General features: G+C 41.7%; 1 protein-coding gene across 3 annotated transcripts in view; it reads left to right on the plus strand.

Annotated features, from left to right (window-relative positions):
- The window catches only part of trappc9 (trafficking protein particle complex subunit 9), a 247,495-nt gene that overhangs the window by 42,464 nt on the left and 190,267 nt on the right, over positions 1-14,764 (plus strand). For all 3 annotated transcript variants that reach the window (XM_053641882.1, XM_053641883.1, XM_053641884.1), the window contains 2 exons: positions 9,172-9,298; positions 12,106-12,251. In XM_053641882.1, the coding sequence (XP_053497857.1) occupies positions 9,172-9,298; positions 12,106-12,251 (273 nt within the window). The remainder of the gene's footprint in view (positions 1-9,171; positions 9,299-12,105; positions 12,252-14,764) is intronic.

Here is a 14,764-nt window from a genome sequence, read left to right on the forward strand (position 1 = left end):
TCAGCTCCTCCTCAGTACTCCTCAGCTCCTCCTCAGTGCTCCTCAGTGCTCCTCAGCTGCTCCTCAGTGCTCCTCACCTCCTCAGTGCTCCTCAGCTCCTCCTCAGTGCTTCTCAGCTGCTCCTCAGTGCTCCTCAGTGCTCCTCAGCTGCTCCTCAGTGCTCCTCAGCTGCTCCTCAGTGCTCCTCAGCTCCTCCTCAGTGCTCCTCAGTGCTCCTCAGTGCTCCTCAGCTCCTCCTCAGTGCTCCTCAGCTGCTCCTCAGTGCTCCTCAGCTCCTCTTTAGTGGTCCACAGCTCCTCCTCAGTGCTTCTCAGTGCTCCTCAGCTCCTCCTCAGTACTCCTCAGCTCCTCCTCAATGCTCCTCAGCGCTCCTCAGCTCTTCTCAGTGCTCCTCAGCTCTCCTCAGCTCTTCCTCAGTGCTCCTCAGCGCTCCATGACAAACTGCTCATGTGGGGAAGCTAATATTACTACTACTACTACTACACCCAGGCTTTAACTTCACTGTTTGCAAATTTCTAGCAAAAGCCTTTACCAAAATTTCATTTAATATATTTAATCAGTGTGTCCTTTGTTTCATATCGCAGTGTGTGTGTTTGTCATTTAAAAAAAAATGAAGTAAAAATTAAGCACAAAACTGAGATCTGAATTTCCACTTAATTATAAAGTAGAAAATAAACCTGAAGGCTACTGACAGAAACTGCTGAAGAGTAAAGGAAAGAAAACAGAACGAAGCCGCAGTAAACTCAGTTCTGTGTCACTTTCATACCGCTCTCGCTTTAGGTCTTTACTGTGTCTTTCCTTTCTTCCAAAGTTCCTTTGGATTTTCTTTTTTTTGTTTTTTTTTATCTTTCTTTCTTGTCAATTTTCTTTTTTCTCTTGATCCTTCTTTCCTTTGACGTCCTTCCATCCATCTTTTGTTCTTTCCTTTCCTCCTTTACTTCTTTTTTTTCTTTCCTTCATTCCTTCCTCTCTTTCTTTCTTTCTTTCTTTCTCCTTTCCTTCTTTCCTTTCCTCCTTTTCTTTCATTTTCTTTTGTCCTTTCCATTTTTTTCTTCCTTCCTTTTCTCCTTTCAATCATTCCTTCCATTCCTTTCTTCCTAGGTTTCTGCCTACCCATCCTTCTGCCTTTTTGGACTCCTTTTCTTTTCTTTCTTTATTTATTTATTTATTTTTTCTCTTTCTTCACCTGCTGTCCATCTCTCGTTTTTTTTTTTCCTTTCTGTCTGTTATTCGCTGTGGGTTTTTAAAAGGAGAACAAACTGCACATCCAGCATGTCTTTGCTGAGGGGAAAATTGTGTTTATATATTGAACCGTTCCTTTAATGCCCAGGCAGCTCGTGTGTACAGTGTTTTTATTTATTTATTTATTTATTTATACGCTGGGCTGTGAATCCTCTCCCATGCTGCCGCTTTCTGAGAAGAAAGAAAGAAAGAAAGAAAGAAAGAAAAGTAAGCACTATGTATCTCAGCACTTACAGAAAGACAGAAACGAGTTTTATGAGTTTTTTTTTTTTCTGCCTAACTGACTTCACCTGAGCTGCAAATACCGTCTGAGGACGCGACCTCAATTACTGTGCTGCTGCTGTTTTGTTGTTTTTCCAGAGTGCAGGAAAGATGAGAGTAGAGAAGAGCTTTAGAGAAAGCCCCAGGTAGCTATGTAATCGAGGAGGAAGGTGTGTGTGTGTGTGTGTGTGTGTGTGTGTGTGTGTGTGTGTGGGGTGCGATGTGGTGGGCTATGCAGCTCAGAGCTGGGTAAAGGGAAATAATTGCCTTCTCTGTGTTTTGGGTTGTTTTATCTTCTCTGGCTGAATGATAAGGCGCTGGCTAATGGAGCCGGTTATCAGAGCTGTACCTTGCTGAACGGTAACCAGGAGAGCAGGTTGGCTAATGGGAGCGCTGGAGTATTAGCAGCACTGTACACATTCACTCTGCAAACCGGAGCTGGGCATGAACACTCTCTCTCATTCAGCCTTCCATTACTGCACTCGTGCTGTCACCGTAAAATAGATCGGTTGAGAAGATTCCATGCCACAAGTAGCAGTCGTGGGGAAGGATCTTCCTAAAAGAAATCTCGAACTCTGGCAGTAATTCAGCTAGTGATGTTTGGAGATAGAGGGGTTGTTCATATGAGCACCACACCCACAGCGAAGCACGGTGATGGGAGCATGATGATCTGCAGCTGCTTCTGTGCAGATGGTACAGGGCATTGCACGTCACGGAGTGAAACGTGCATGGAGAGATGTACCGGGACGCACTACAGGAGAATTTCATCTCGACAGCCAAGAAACTGGGTCTGGGGAGAAGATGGATGTTCCGACAAGACCCGAACCCCAAACCTACAGCCAAAACAACCCAAGAAGACCTTACATGGCCTAACCCGTCCACTGACTCGAGTTCTGGTCAAACTCTATAGAGGAGTTTGAATTTGTGAGTCCATCAGGTGGACCCTTGTAACCTTGAGGAATTGAGGACTGTCGAGAGGAACGGGACAAAATGGCACCATAAAAAGCTGATTACTGCTGATCTACTGCTGATCTACTGCTGATTACTTCTGATCTACTAAAATCTACTGCTGATTACTTCTGATCTACTAAAATCTACTGCTGATTACTTCTGATCTACTAAAATCTACTGCTGATTACTTCTGATCTACTAAAATCTACTGCTGATTACTTCTGATCTACTAAAATCTACTGCTGATTACTTCTGATCTACTGCTTATTACTTCTGATCCACTGCTGATTACTTCTGATCTACTGCTGATCCACTGCTGATTACTTCTGATCTACTGCTGATCTACTGCTGATTACTTCTGATCTACTGCTGATTACTTCTGATCTACTGCTGATTATTTCTGATCTACTGATGATTACTTCTGATCTACTGATGATTACTTCTGATCTACTGCAGATCTACTGCTGATTACTTCTGATCTACTGCTGATCTACTGCAGATCTACTGCAGATTCCTTCTGATCTACTGCTGATCTACTGCTGATTACTTCTGATCTACTGCTGATCTACTGCTGATCTACTGCTGATCTACTTCTGATCTACTGCTGATCCGATTACTGCTGATTACTTCTGATCTACTGCTGATCTACTTCTGATCTGATTACTTCTGATCTACTGCTGATTACTTCTGATCTACTGCTGATTACTTCTCATCTACTGCTGATTACTTCTGATCTACTTCTGGTTACTGCTGATCTACTGCTGATCTACTGTTGATTACTTCTGATCTGATTACTTCTGATCTACTGCTGATTACTTCTGATCTACTGCTGATCTACTGTTGATTACTTCTGATCTACTTCTGGTTACTGCTGATCTACTGCTGATTACTTCTGATCTGATTACTTCTGATCTACTGCTGATTACTTCTGGTCTACTTCCGAAGCTATAATCACCAGCAACAACTTTGCAGCAAACTACTAATGTTTTAATCTGTCAACTTTCTCTTTTTCTTTTTTCTTTCTTTTGTTTTCTTTTTCTTTTCTTTCCATCTTCTTTCTTTCTTTCTCATTTCTTTCTCCCCTCTTTTCTTTCTCCTTTCTTTGTTTCTTTCTTTTTCCTTTATTTATAAATTGAGGAGATATTTAAAAAATGTACCACTTATAAGAAACGGTGTATTCTGTTCAGCTTATACAGTGTATTTCCTAGTAAGCCCAGATTTCAGATCACCACTGAGCTTTATAACTGCGACAGCAGTGTGGATCAGTTCTTATTGATTATTGTTTTAATCTCCAGTCATATACAGCCTCATATAATAACTGAATGGCTTTCTGATGGACCTGCCTGCATTAATCTCATAAATACTTACACACACACACACACACACACACACACATTCCTGTTTGTGTTGCTCTCCCTGCAGTAAACTTATTTGTAAAATGAATCTTATTTGATGGAAAAGCCCCTTAAGGCATCGTATCTTCCAGCCTGGCCGCGCCTCTGACAGCGCCGACTCGTTTTGGCATGAGATATATTTTTCATGTTTAAGCTCTGAAAAATGAGAATCAATACCGTATGCCCTGTTAGATCACATCCTCTTTTGTCCTGTTCCCAGTCCGCTGTCACTGCACCTTGCCAAAGCATGAAGAAATGAGAGCTATCGATTCAGCAGAGCTCTTTCTTCTTATTTCTTAAAGCTCTGTGTAAATGGCGTGCGTCAGCCCAGCTCCAGCTCTCCATCTCTACCCCAGTGTTAGAGGAGGAGAGTCTATCAAGGGCCATATCAAGATCCTGCCCTTCTTCTAACTGGGAAAGGGGAAGCATCATGTTTGGTCAGCAATATATTTTCATTCTGTTTCTGACTTTTAAAGAGTATTAGGATGTTGTTGGGTATAGCTGAGTAGTGGTAGGTGTAGTAGTCTGGGTATAGTAGTGTAGTGGTAGGTGTAGTAGTCTGGGTATAGTAGTGTAGTGGTAGGTGTAGTAGTCTGGGTATAGCAGTGTAGTAGTCTGGGTATAGTAGTGTAGTGGTTAGTGTAGTAGTCTGGGTATAGTAGTGTAGTGGTAGGTGTAGTAGTCTGGGTATAGCAGTGTAGTGGTAGGTGTAGTAGTCTGGGTATAGTAGTGTAGTAGTCTGGGTATAGTAGTGTAGTGGTAGGTGTAGTAGTCTGGGTATAGTAGTGTAGTAGTCTGGGTATAGTAGTGTAGTGGTAGGTGTAGTAGTCTGGGTATAGTAGTGTAGTGGTAGGTGTAGTAGTCTGGGTATAGTAGTGTAGTGGTAGGTGTAGTAGTCTGGGTATAGTAGTGTAGTGGTAGGTGTAGTAGTCTGGGTATAGCAGTGTAGTAGTCTGGGTATAGTAGTGTAGTGGTTAGTGTAGTAGTCTGGGTATAGTAGTGTAGTAGTCTGGGTATAGTAGTGTAGTGGTAGGTGTAGTAGTCTGGGTATAGTAGTGTAGTAGTCTGGGTATAGTAGTGTAGTGGTAGGTGTAGTAGTCTGGGTATAGCAGTGTAGTGGTAGGTGTAGTAGTCTGGGTATAGCAGTGTAGTGGTAGGTGTAGTAGTCTGGGTATAGTAGTGTAGTGGTAGGTGTAGTAGTCTGGGTATAGTAGTGTAGTGGTAGGTGTAGTAGTCTGGGTATAGTAGTGTAGTGGTAGGTGTAGTAGTCTGGGTATAGCAGTGTAGTGGTAGGTGTAGTAGTCTGGGTATAGTAGTGTAGTGGTAGGTGTAGTAGTCTGGGTATAGTAGTGTAGTGGTAGGTGTAGTAGTCTGGGTATAGCAGTGTAGTGGTAGGTGTAGTAGTCTGGGTATAGTAGTGTAGTGGTAGGTGTAGTAGTCTGGGTATAGTAGTGTAGTGGTAGGTGTAGTAGTCTGGGTATAGTAGTGTAATCTGTGTATAGTAGCTCGTGCTGTAGTAGGTGTAGTAATGAGTAGTAGATATGGTATTGTGGTAGTCTGGGTATAGTAGCTCGTGCTGTAGTAGGTGTAGTAATGAGTAGTAGATATGGTAATGTGGTAGTCTGGGTATAGTAGCTCGTGCTGTAGTAGGTGTAGTAATGAGTAGTAGATATGGTAATGTGGTAGTCTGGGTATAGTAGCTCGTGCTGTAGTAGGTGTAGTAATGAGTAGTAGATATGGTAATGTGGTAGTCTGGGTATAGTAGCTCGTGCTGTAGTAGGTGTAGTAATGAGTAGTGTGGTAGTCTGGGTTTCTCCCTCCAGTCTCCTCTTTAGGAGGTGAAATGCTGTTCAGTTGGGTTAAGATCTGGTGATTGACACTTTCCCCCCTGATGAAGTCCTTTGTTGAGGTGTCAGTGTGTTTTTGGTTATTGTCTTGCTGCATGATGACGTTCCTCCCAATTCGATTGGATGCATTTCTCTGTAAATTGGAAAACAGATTGTTTCTATAGATGTAGATTTCATTCTGCTGCTACCATCATGAGTTCCATCATCAATAAAGATCAGTGACCCTGTTCCAGAAGCAGCCATGCAAGCCCAAGCCATGACACTACCTCCACCATGTTTCACAGATCAGCTTGTATGTTCTGGATCATGAGCAGATCCTTTCTTTCTCCACACTTTGGCCTTTCCATCACTTTGGTAGAGGTTCATCATGGTTCCAGAACTTTTGTGGCTCACCTCTGTATTTCTTTGCGAATTCCAATCTGTCTTTCTCATCCTTACTCATGATGAGTGGTTTACATCTCGTGGTGTGGTCTCTATATTTCTGCTCTCGAAGTCTTCTTCAAACGGTGGATTGTGATACCTTCACCCCAGCCCAGTGGTGGTTTTTTTTTTTGTTTGTTTTTTCTTCACGATGTTTCTGCTGTCAGCTGCTGTTGTTTTCCCTTCCCGTCCTGCTCCATGTCTGCTTGTTAAGTACACCAGTGGTTTCTTACTTTTTTTCAGGCAATGCCCACTGCTTGTGCAATGGCTCTGATAGATCTCCCCTAATTTCCCCTAATCGAATTCACTCTAACAGGGCACACCTTGGCCACAAGAAACACCCGTCAGTCACTCGATCACTTGAAATATTAGGCGGTTTGAAACAAAAGGTGACATGTTCTAAGTTGTTTAACACATCTGGATGAAAATAATAGGAAACGAAAGCAGAAATTCTGAAATGATCTCAAACCCAAATGCGTTCAGTGTATAGCGAAAACAAATTGGCCTTGCCGGGCCAATACTTCTGGAGGGGACTGTATATAGAGATGCTACAGCGATGTGAAGGACGTCTCGGGAAGTGATTGATTAACATCAACTGAATTAATTAATTTATACTCGTATAATTCAGTTACCAATCACACCAGATCCATCGCAGTCATGACCTTCCTTCCTCCTTCTTTCTCCCACTGATTCTTTCTTTAGACACAATCGAGGCTGGATCTCAGCGGTCTTCTGTTCAGCACAGCTCAAAGCGATTTTGATTGTCTCGCCCCCTCCCCCGATCAAACCCGTCTAAGTCATGATCTACCACAGCTTAGATAATTTGCCTCATTAAATTCATATCTCACCATGGGTGATGGCCTCTCGAGAGCAGGAGGAAACTGATTTCCCCCAGAGGCTCTTGAGAAGTTTCATTTGCATGGTGGGATTTTTGCCTTCTATGATTGGCAATGGAAAGTTGTGTTTTTTTGTTTTTTGTTTTTTGTTTTTTAAAGTTATAAAAGACAAAGAACAGCATCTCTGTTTTTAATGAAAGGTCCTTTATAGTGTGTGCTGTACCCAGACAGCACTAAAATAGGAATAAACAAAAATATTGGTCTCACAGTGATTATTATTGCTCCCAAAAAGATGTTTTGGGATGACTCAAAACCCAAAACAGATGCAGTTCAGCCTTCACACTTGGTGTCTTAAGCCTTCACAGACCGTTTTAAAAGTTTGTTTTTTAAAATTTTCTTTAATTATTATTATTATTTTTTAAGTTTTATATATACACGTATACACATACACACTCGGCCAAAAAAAAAAATGATGTCTCTTTTTAAAGATCATTTTGTAATATCTAAATAGGCTTTACAGATCTTTACAGGAAAGGGTTTAAACAATGTTTTTCACTGTTCATTAACCATAAACAATTATTGCACCTGCACCTGTGGAACAGTCCTTATATCAGAAGGAACGGTCAGTATCTGGTGTCTACCAGCTGCTTTAAGTACTACAGTGTATGTCATCCTCATGGACTGCTCCAGATCTGTCAGATTTTGCTGTGAGATGTTCCCCCACTCTTCAGTAGAAAGGTTTCGTTAGAGTCCGAAGTTATTGTAACTGTGACCTTAATTGCCTAGCGCCTGTAAACTGTTAGGGCATGTGCAATAATTGTTTATGGCTCATTGAGCAAGCATGAAAAAACATTTAACGTTGCTTAAGCCCTTTCCAATAAAGCTCTGTAAAGCTTATTTAGATTTTTACTAAATTAGCTTATATATATATATATGTATATATATGTGTGTGTGTATATAGATATGTGTGTGTATATATATATATATATATGTGTGTGTATATATATATATGTGTGTGTATATATATATGTGTGTATGTATGTATGTATATATATATATATATATATATATATATATATATATATATATATATATATATATAAACATTACATTACATATATAGAGGCTTGGGGCGTAACGGAGTACGTGTAATGGCGTTACGTAATCACGATACAAAAAATGGGTAACTGTAGTCTGTTACAGTTACGTCCAAAAACAAATTAATCAGATTACAGGTACATTTTTAAAAAAATGGGAATATTTCAGGATGAATAATTTTTTTTTTCCGTTTAAAACCAAAGAAATGAATCTTTTGACAGAGCACAATATAGACAGCTGCTTGATTATAGTTCTGGTTCTACTCGCCAGTCGTGGCTCACATGAGCTCCTCCTGGTGCATGCGCAAAGTTAATTTGGCAGAAATTAATAAATAGTTCTCTGAAATGCTTTTGATAGGGTGACCATACGTCCTCTATTTCCAGGACATGTTCTCTTTATCGGACCTTAGAAAAGTGTCTAAATTTTGAGATGTCCAGGATTCGGCTTTAGTTTCATTATGATGTGTTTATGGTCTAATACTGGATGATGTGTATGTATGTTTGCATTGATTTAACCCCTCTCTGAAAGTCCCGCCTTCTCGCACACCGATTGGTCGATTATAAAAGACTTGCAGCAACTATTGGCCAAACTCCTGCCTCTCAACCGTTAGCCTACTCTCAGAGAACGCGTGAAGGTGAAGCGCTGTTGTGTACGGCGTCAAACAGTTACTTTACAACAGCAGCAAATAACAGCTGTCCTGAGTTGAAACAACGCCCATGACCATTTAAGGTCATTTTTAATTTCGTGTTATCACATTGCTTCGTATTACATCGTCGTTCAAATGTGTAAATGATATTTTTTTCCATGGACATTCAAAAGAATGTAGGAAAAAATTTCGAACGTGAACAAAACCAATTATTTATATATATATATATATATATATATATATATATATATATATATATATATATATATATATAGTGTGTCTTCTTCAGTGTGTTAAAGTCTGCATTCATAGTAACTCATTGAACATTCTACCACATTGAACGCTATTAAGGATGTTTATACCTTGCCCTCCCTTTATTAAAACATTGCAGTTACTGAATACACACTGAATACTTGTGCAGTTTGTCTTCATTTCTAACCCCTGTCCTTGGTTGTGTTTTGTCCTGCTGTCCACAGAAAAGAAGGAGGTGACTCAGAGTCTGGAGAACTACACGTCTAAGTGTCCCGGAGGGATGAACGTCATCACACTTCCGGACGGACTCAAACTGGCCGCGGTGCCCTTGACCAAGCTGCCCATCATCAGGTGGGTGGGAGGGACAAGTCCCGATCCAGTGAAGATACAGCTACAGGTTTACGGTTTGGAGGATTCATGAGTGTAATTGGTTAAAAGGTTTTCAGCCAAAAATGAATGAATAAATAAATAAATAAATAAATAAATAAAAGCTAACCTGTCATGCATGGCTACTGCAGTTGCGTGGTTGCTACATGGAGGTTGAACAATCCTGATTGCTTGAGTGGCGTCCCGGACAGAGAGCTGTCGATCGAGCATGCTCGTTAGAATACTAGACCACGCCCACCAGGAGTTCAGCTGCTGTTTGAGAGTTTTAGAGCATGTACATATAGCTTTATTTTCAACAAAGCTGTAATGAATGTGAAAAGATTACAGATTAAAAAGTCTAAACAGTAAAACATAACATCTTTGTGACTGTGTGTGTGACGTTGGGAAGAGTATAACAATTTATCAAGTTTTTAAAAAAATTTTTTTATAACGTTGTGTGTGTGTGTTTTTTTTTTTAATCGATCTTTGCTTCCGTTCATTTCTCTGCTACGCAGGTTGTGCGCTGAAGTTGAAAGATTTCCTCAATTTGTCGTCAGGAAAGCGATTTTGAACATTCCTCCCCGTCGGCGTTGTGTCTCGCACCGTATCTTCCTCTCCTCCTCCCTACCGCTCCGTCTCTGTCGCTTTTTCCTCTCCAACCTAAAACGGATGAGCAGTTTTTACATGGCAGTTTGACTGAGACCCTGTGTGCACGATTACTTTTAATAAATTATCGCTTTCCTCGCTCGCCGTTTAAGAAATCATTGTCTTGTTAGAAGAATAAATGTCGCCGTTAATGGCTTCGGCTCGCTTTGGCATTAGCTTTCTGCCACATTTGGGCTGTTGAGATTGAAGAGTTCATTTCTGAAGCGATTCAGTGCTCTCCGTCTATCAGCTCCACCAATGTTGAAGATGGTTCAGTTTGTTTATTGGATTTATTGCTTAAATGATATTTTCACTTCCAGGACAGTTCATCATTACATTGGAGGAAATAGTGTATTTCGTTTGGGTCACTGTGTAGGTGTAGGGTTACCGAGTGTAGCCTGTTGGATGTACGCCACACGACGTATCGACCACCCTGGTGAAACCTGCGTGAAAAGAAAGGGAAAAGATGAGCTTGGCGGCGATGAGCACGTCACATTAAAGTGCCTCTGAAATCAAATTTGGTCTAAAAATGCATAAAATTCGTTTTGGAATTACTCTCGTTTTCGTTTTTCTACCGCATCACAAAACGATACATATTTTTTTTTGATGGTTTATACCAAGGCAAAACTGTCATCGTCCAATTAAATGATCTCTAGAACCAAATATGCCCCGCCCCTAGAAGCGTGTCTTGTTCTACGGTAGTATCCCGTTAGCTACCATGGTTTGTCGGTGCGTTTCTTTGTTGGTTTTTTTGGGACGTGCAACTTCCTGTACACTATTCCTTTTTTTTCTGCCATCTCTTAGTTGGGGATGGTTGTTTTGAAGAGGGAGGGATTTGTAAGAGGTTGCAGTTATGAGGCAGGAATGTTCCAGGGGTGTGGTTTTCCAACATTAGGCTGTTCAGTGCTGGTACATTTCCCTACCCCCAAGAACGTGACTCTGTCTTTACAGACAATCAGAGCTTCTCCAGCAGTAAGAGTCAGTAAAAGGCCCTCGTGAATCTATTTTAGCTAGCTTTGTGTCGTCTTCCTGAGAAGTCAGTGAAAGACCTCCTGAACTTCAGCGTGCCGCTTTGTTTCTCAGCCGGGAACGACTGTCCGTTCTGCTCGCCAGTGATTCTCTCAGCATCTTCCGGAGTCAGCACTTCCACTTCCCAACCCCGCTGAGTGTTGGCGCCCGAGGCCATGTTGTTCTCCAGTGCTGTGGGAAAGCACTAAAATACACCCACGCTGTGGATAAATTACGATAAACGTCAGTCATTTCCTTCCACAAGTGTCTGTTAGACTTCTGCTGACCGCACGTGTTTCAAGGTGGCTCGCTGATGTCTTGACGCACGGACAGTTGACATTTTTGTTAATAATGGAAGAATGCTGGAAGTTTGACTTCTTTGAAATGTCTGCAAATGAGTTCTTTTTCTCCGTTCGAAACCCATTATATTACGAAAGCATTAGCTTTTGCATAACGTGACGCGATGAGCTTTTCCAAGCCCCCCTCGTATTTTAAAAAAAACGATTCAAGAACAGCAAACGCAACCTCCTCACGTGTGTGCCAACATGCTCCGTAAAAGGAATGCGGTCGGTCATTTGGATTGTCACTCAAATAGCGTCTTTCCATGAAAGTAAGCTTGTCTTAGCCATATTTTGTTGAGGAAACGTACCTGTAGCGACTGACTTTTGATTCTAACTGTAATGTAACTTTCCGGAACATTACCGTAACTGCTGGAGTAGCACGGCTACCGTAAATACGCACATCACCTGCTAGAGAGATGGAAAGATAACTCTTAGGGTGCTTTGACAAGTCCTAGAGTCTGAATCGGTGTGAAATTGGTTCTTTTGATTCTGTTGTTATTTGGTTTGCACATAAAAACGTTGGCTGAGGTGCGTCTAAAGCTAATAATATCCTTGTAATTCATTGAGGTAAACCAATCAATGTCGAGTGTGCATAGAAGTCTCAAAAATCACAAATTTGGTGTCGAATTGCTCCGATTCCGAGTTGCAGAGTTCACTTGGAAGCAGATCGACACCACCTCGCTCAGACGCCCACGGACCCGAGTGCAATTGGAGTCCGTTGAAACTGACTATACGCTGCATACTGTATGTTAAAACACCCCTATAGTACTATTAATGTTCCTTCTCTCCTGCCTTTAGGTCCGTGTCTCTGCTGAATCTGCCTGCCAGTCTTCGTCCACACAAAGTGAAGGGTCTGCTCGGACCGAACGTCAGCTCCGCCAGCCCCTTCATCTACTCGCCCATCAGCATCCACAACAGAGGAGAAGAGCGCTCCAAGAAGATCGGTGCGTCAATAGCCTCTCTTCAAAAGCCTCACTTCCTTCCACAAGCTTTCTTTCTGTTACTGTATAGTGGGAGGAACCATTTCTGAGGAATCATAGAAGTGTTCCATTCTAGAGCACCGTCTTTTGGTGGTTTTGATGAGAAGATTTGGCAGTGTGGGCTCAGTGGTTAAAGGCTCTAGGTTACTGATCAGAAGGGCAAGAGTTCAAGCCCCTCTAGTATACCGCAGTCCAAAGGGTTCTGAGACTCATAGGCATGTTCAAGAACACTGCTCGGTTCTAGAACACCACTGTTTTCAAGTCTTGACTTGTTTTACAAGCAGATTCCGGTAAGGGTGCAGTAGAACTGTACTAGAACACAGTTCAAAAGCTTTTGAGAATAGTAGATGTGTACTAGATGGCTGGTTTATTCTGAAACACCAGTGTTTCAAGACTTTTGATGTTTTTATGAGAAGATTCGAGTGAGGTTGCATGTGGAATTGTAGTGGAACACAGTTCAAAGGGTTCCAAGAATCATAGGCGTATTCAAGAGCACTGTTCCGTTCTAGATCACCACTGTTCCAGGTCTTTTGAGGTTTATGAGAAGTGTCAAGTAAGGGTGCAGTCGATCTGTAAATGGATTGCGAACATGTTCTAGAACACTGTTCCATTCTAGAACACCAGTCTTTCAAGTCTTGAGATGTTTAAGAGAAGATTCCAGTAAGGTTGCTGTCGAGCTCTAGTATCCTGCAGTTCAAAGGGTTCTGGGGATCACGGATGTGTTTGAGAACACTGCTCGGTTCTAGAACACCACTGTTTCAAGTCTTGAGTTGGTTTACAAGCAGATTCCAGTAAGGTAGCTGTAGAACTATAGCGGAACACAGTTCAGAGGATTCTGAGAATAGTAGATGTGTTCGAGAACGAACCGAGTGAGGTTGCATGTGGAATTGTAGTGGACCGCAGTTCACAGGGTTCTGAGTATCATAGATGTGTTTTTAGAACGATATTCTGTTCTAAAACATGATTATCCCAAGACATTTTAAGAGAAGGTTCCGGTAAAGTTGTATTAGAGGTCTGGAATACAATGGATTCTATGAATCACAGAGGCTTTCTAGAATATTGTTCCCCCATTCTAGAACATCACTATTCCAAGTCTTTTGATGTTTTTGAGAAGATTCCAGTAAGGTTGCTGTAGAACTCTAGCCTACCGCAGTTCAAAGGCTTATGGGAATCATGGATGTGTTCGAGAGCACTGCTCAGTTCTAGAACACCACTGTTTACTGTTTCCAGTCTTGTGATGTTCTACAAGCAGATTACAATAAGGGTGAGGTAGAACTGTAGTGGAACACGGTTCAAAGGATTCTGAGAATTATAGGCATGACTAGAACACTCTTCCACTCTAGAACACAGTTATCCCAAGACTTGTGATGTTTTGCGAGAAGATTCCAGTAAAGTTGCATTAGAACGCTACAGTAGAGCGGGTTCTGGAAATCACAGAGGTGTTCTAGAAAATCACTTCATTCTAGAACACCACTGTTCCATGGTTTTTGATTTTTATGGAAAGATTCCAGTGAGGTTGCTGTAGACCTCTAGCATACCGCAGGAACACTACTCGGTTCTAGAAGACCACCGTTTCAAGTCTTGTGATGTTCTACAAGCAGATTACAGTGATGGTGAGGTAGAACTGTACTGTAGCCAAACGCACTTCATAGATTTCGGTGTTCTAGTACACGGTTCCACTCTAGAACACAATTATCCCAAGACTTGTGATGTTTTACGAGCAGATTCCAATAAATTTGCATTAGAACTCTACAGATTCTGGGAATCACAGAACTGTTCTAGAATATTATTCCACTCTAGAACTCTGCTGTTCCATATTCCATATGAAACACTGAGGTATTTATGTACCTCTGCTTACCCAGTGTACATTTTTCACTCAAATCCAGTTTTGAGTTGTCACAACTTCTTTGGCAGAAGCACTTTTCTAGGCATTCAAAGCGCTTTATATTGTATGGGGGTGAGGGGATCTCCTCCACTAGTGTGTAGCATCCATCTGGATGATGTGACGGCAGCCATAGTGCACGAGAACACCCACCACACACCAGCTGTTGGTGGAGAGGATGTAGAGTGATGTAGCCAAATCAGAGATGGGGATTATTAGGGGGCCGTGATATATAAGGGCCAATGGGGGAATTTCTACTGAACACCGGGGTTATACCCCTACTCTTACGATAAGTGTCCTGGGGTTTTTATTGAACACAGAGGATCAGGACCTCGGTTTAACTTCTCGGATGACCTTTTATTGTGAAGTTTGGCAGTTGAGAGCGAGGACGGTGCTGAGTTTACCATCTTTTATCGCAGTACAGTTGTGTGTAGTCAGAGCTTCAGAGCAGAGGGATGAAGCAGATCCTTGTTGAAGTTCTAACCAATTTAATGTCGCAACGAGCATGTCAAAGCTTGAACGAGGTCTGTACTTACCTTTTACCTAGGGGATTTGTGTTCATTCGGCTACAAGACCATTCGTGAGGTTGAGGTCA

This window comes from Ictalurus furcatus, chromosome 14 (assembly GCF_023375685.1).
Source record: "Ictalurus furcatus strain D&B chromosome 14, Billie_1.0, whole genome shotgun sequence".
Lineage (NCBI taxonomy): Eukaryota > Metazoa > Chordata > Actinopteri > Siluriformes > Ictaluridae > Ictalurus > Ictalurus furcatus.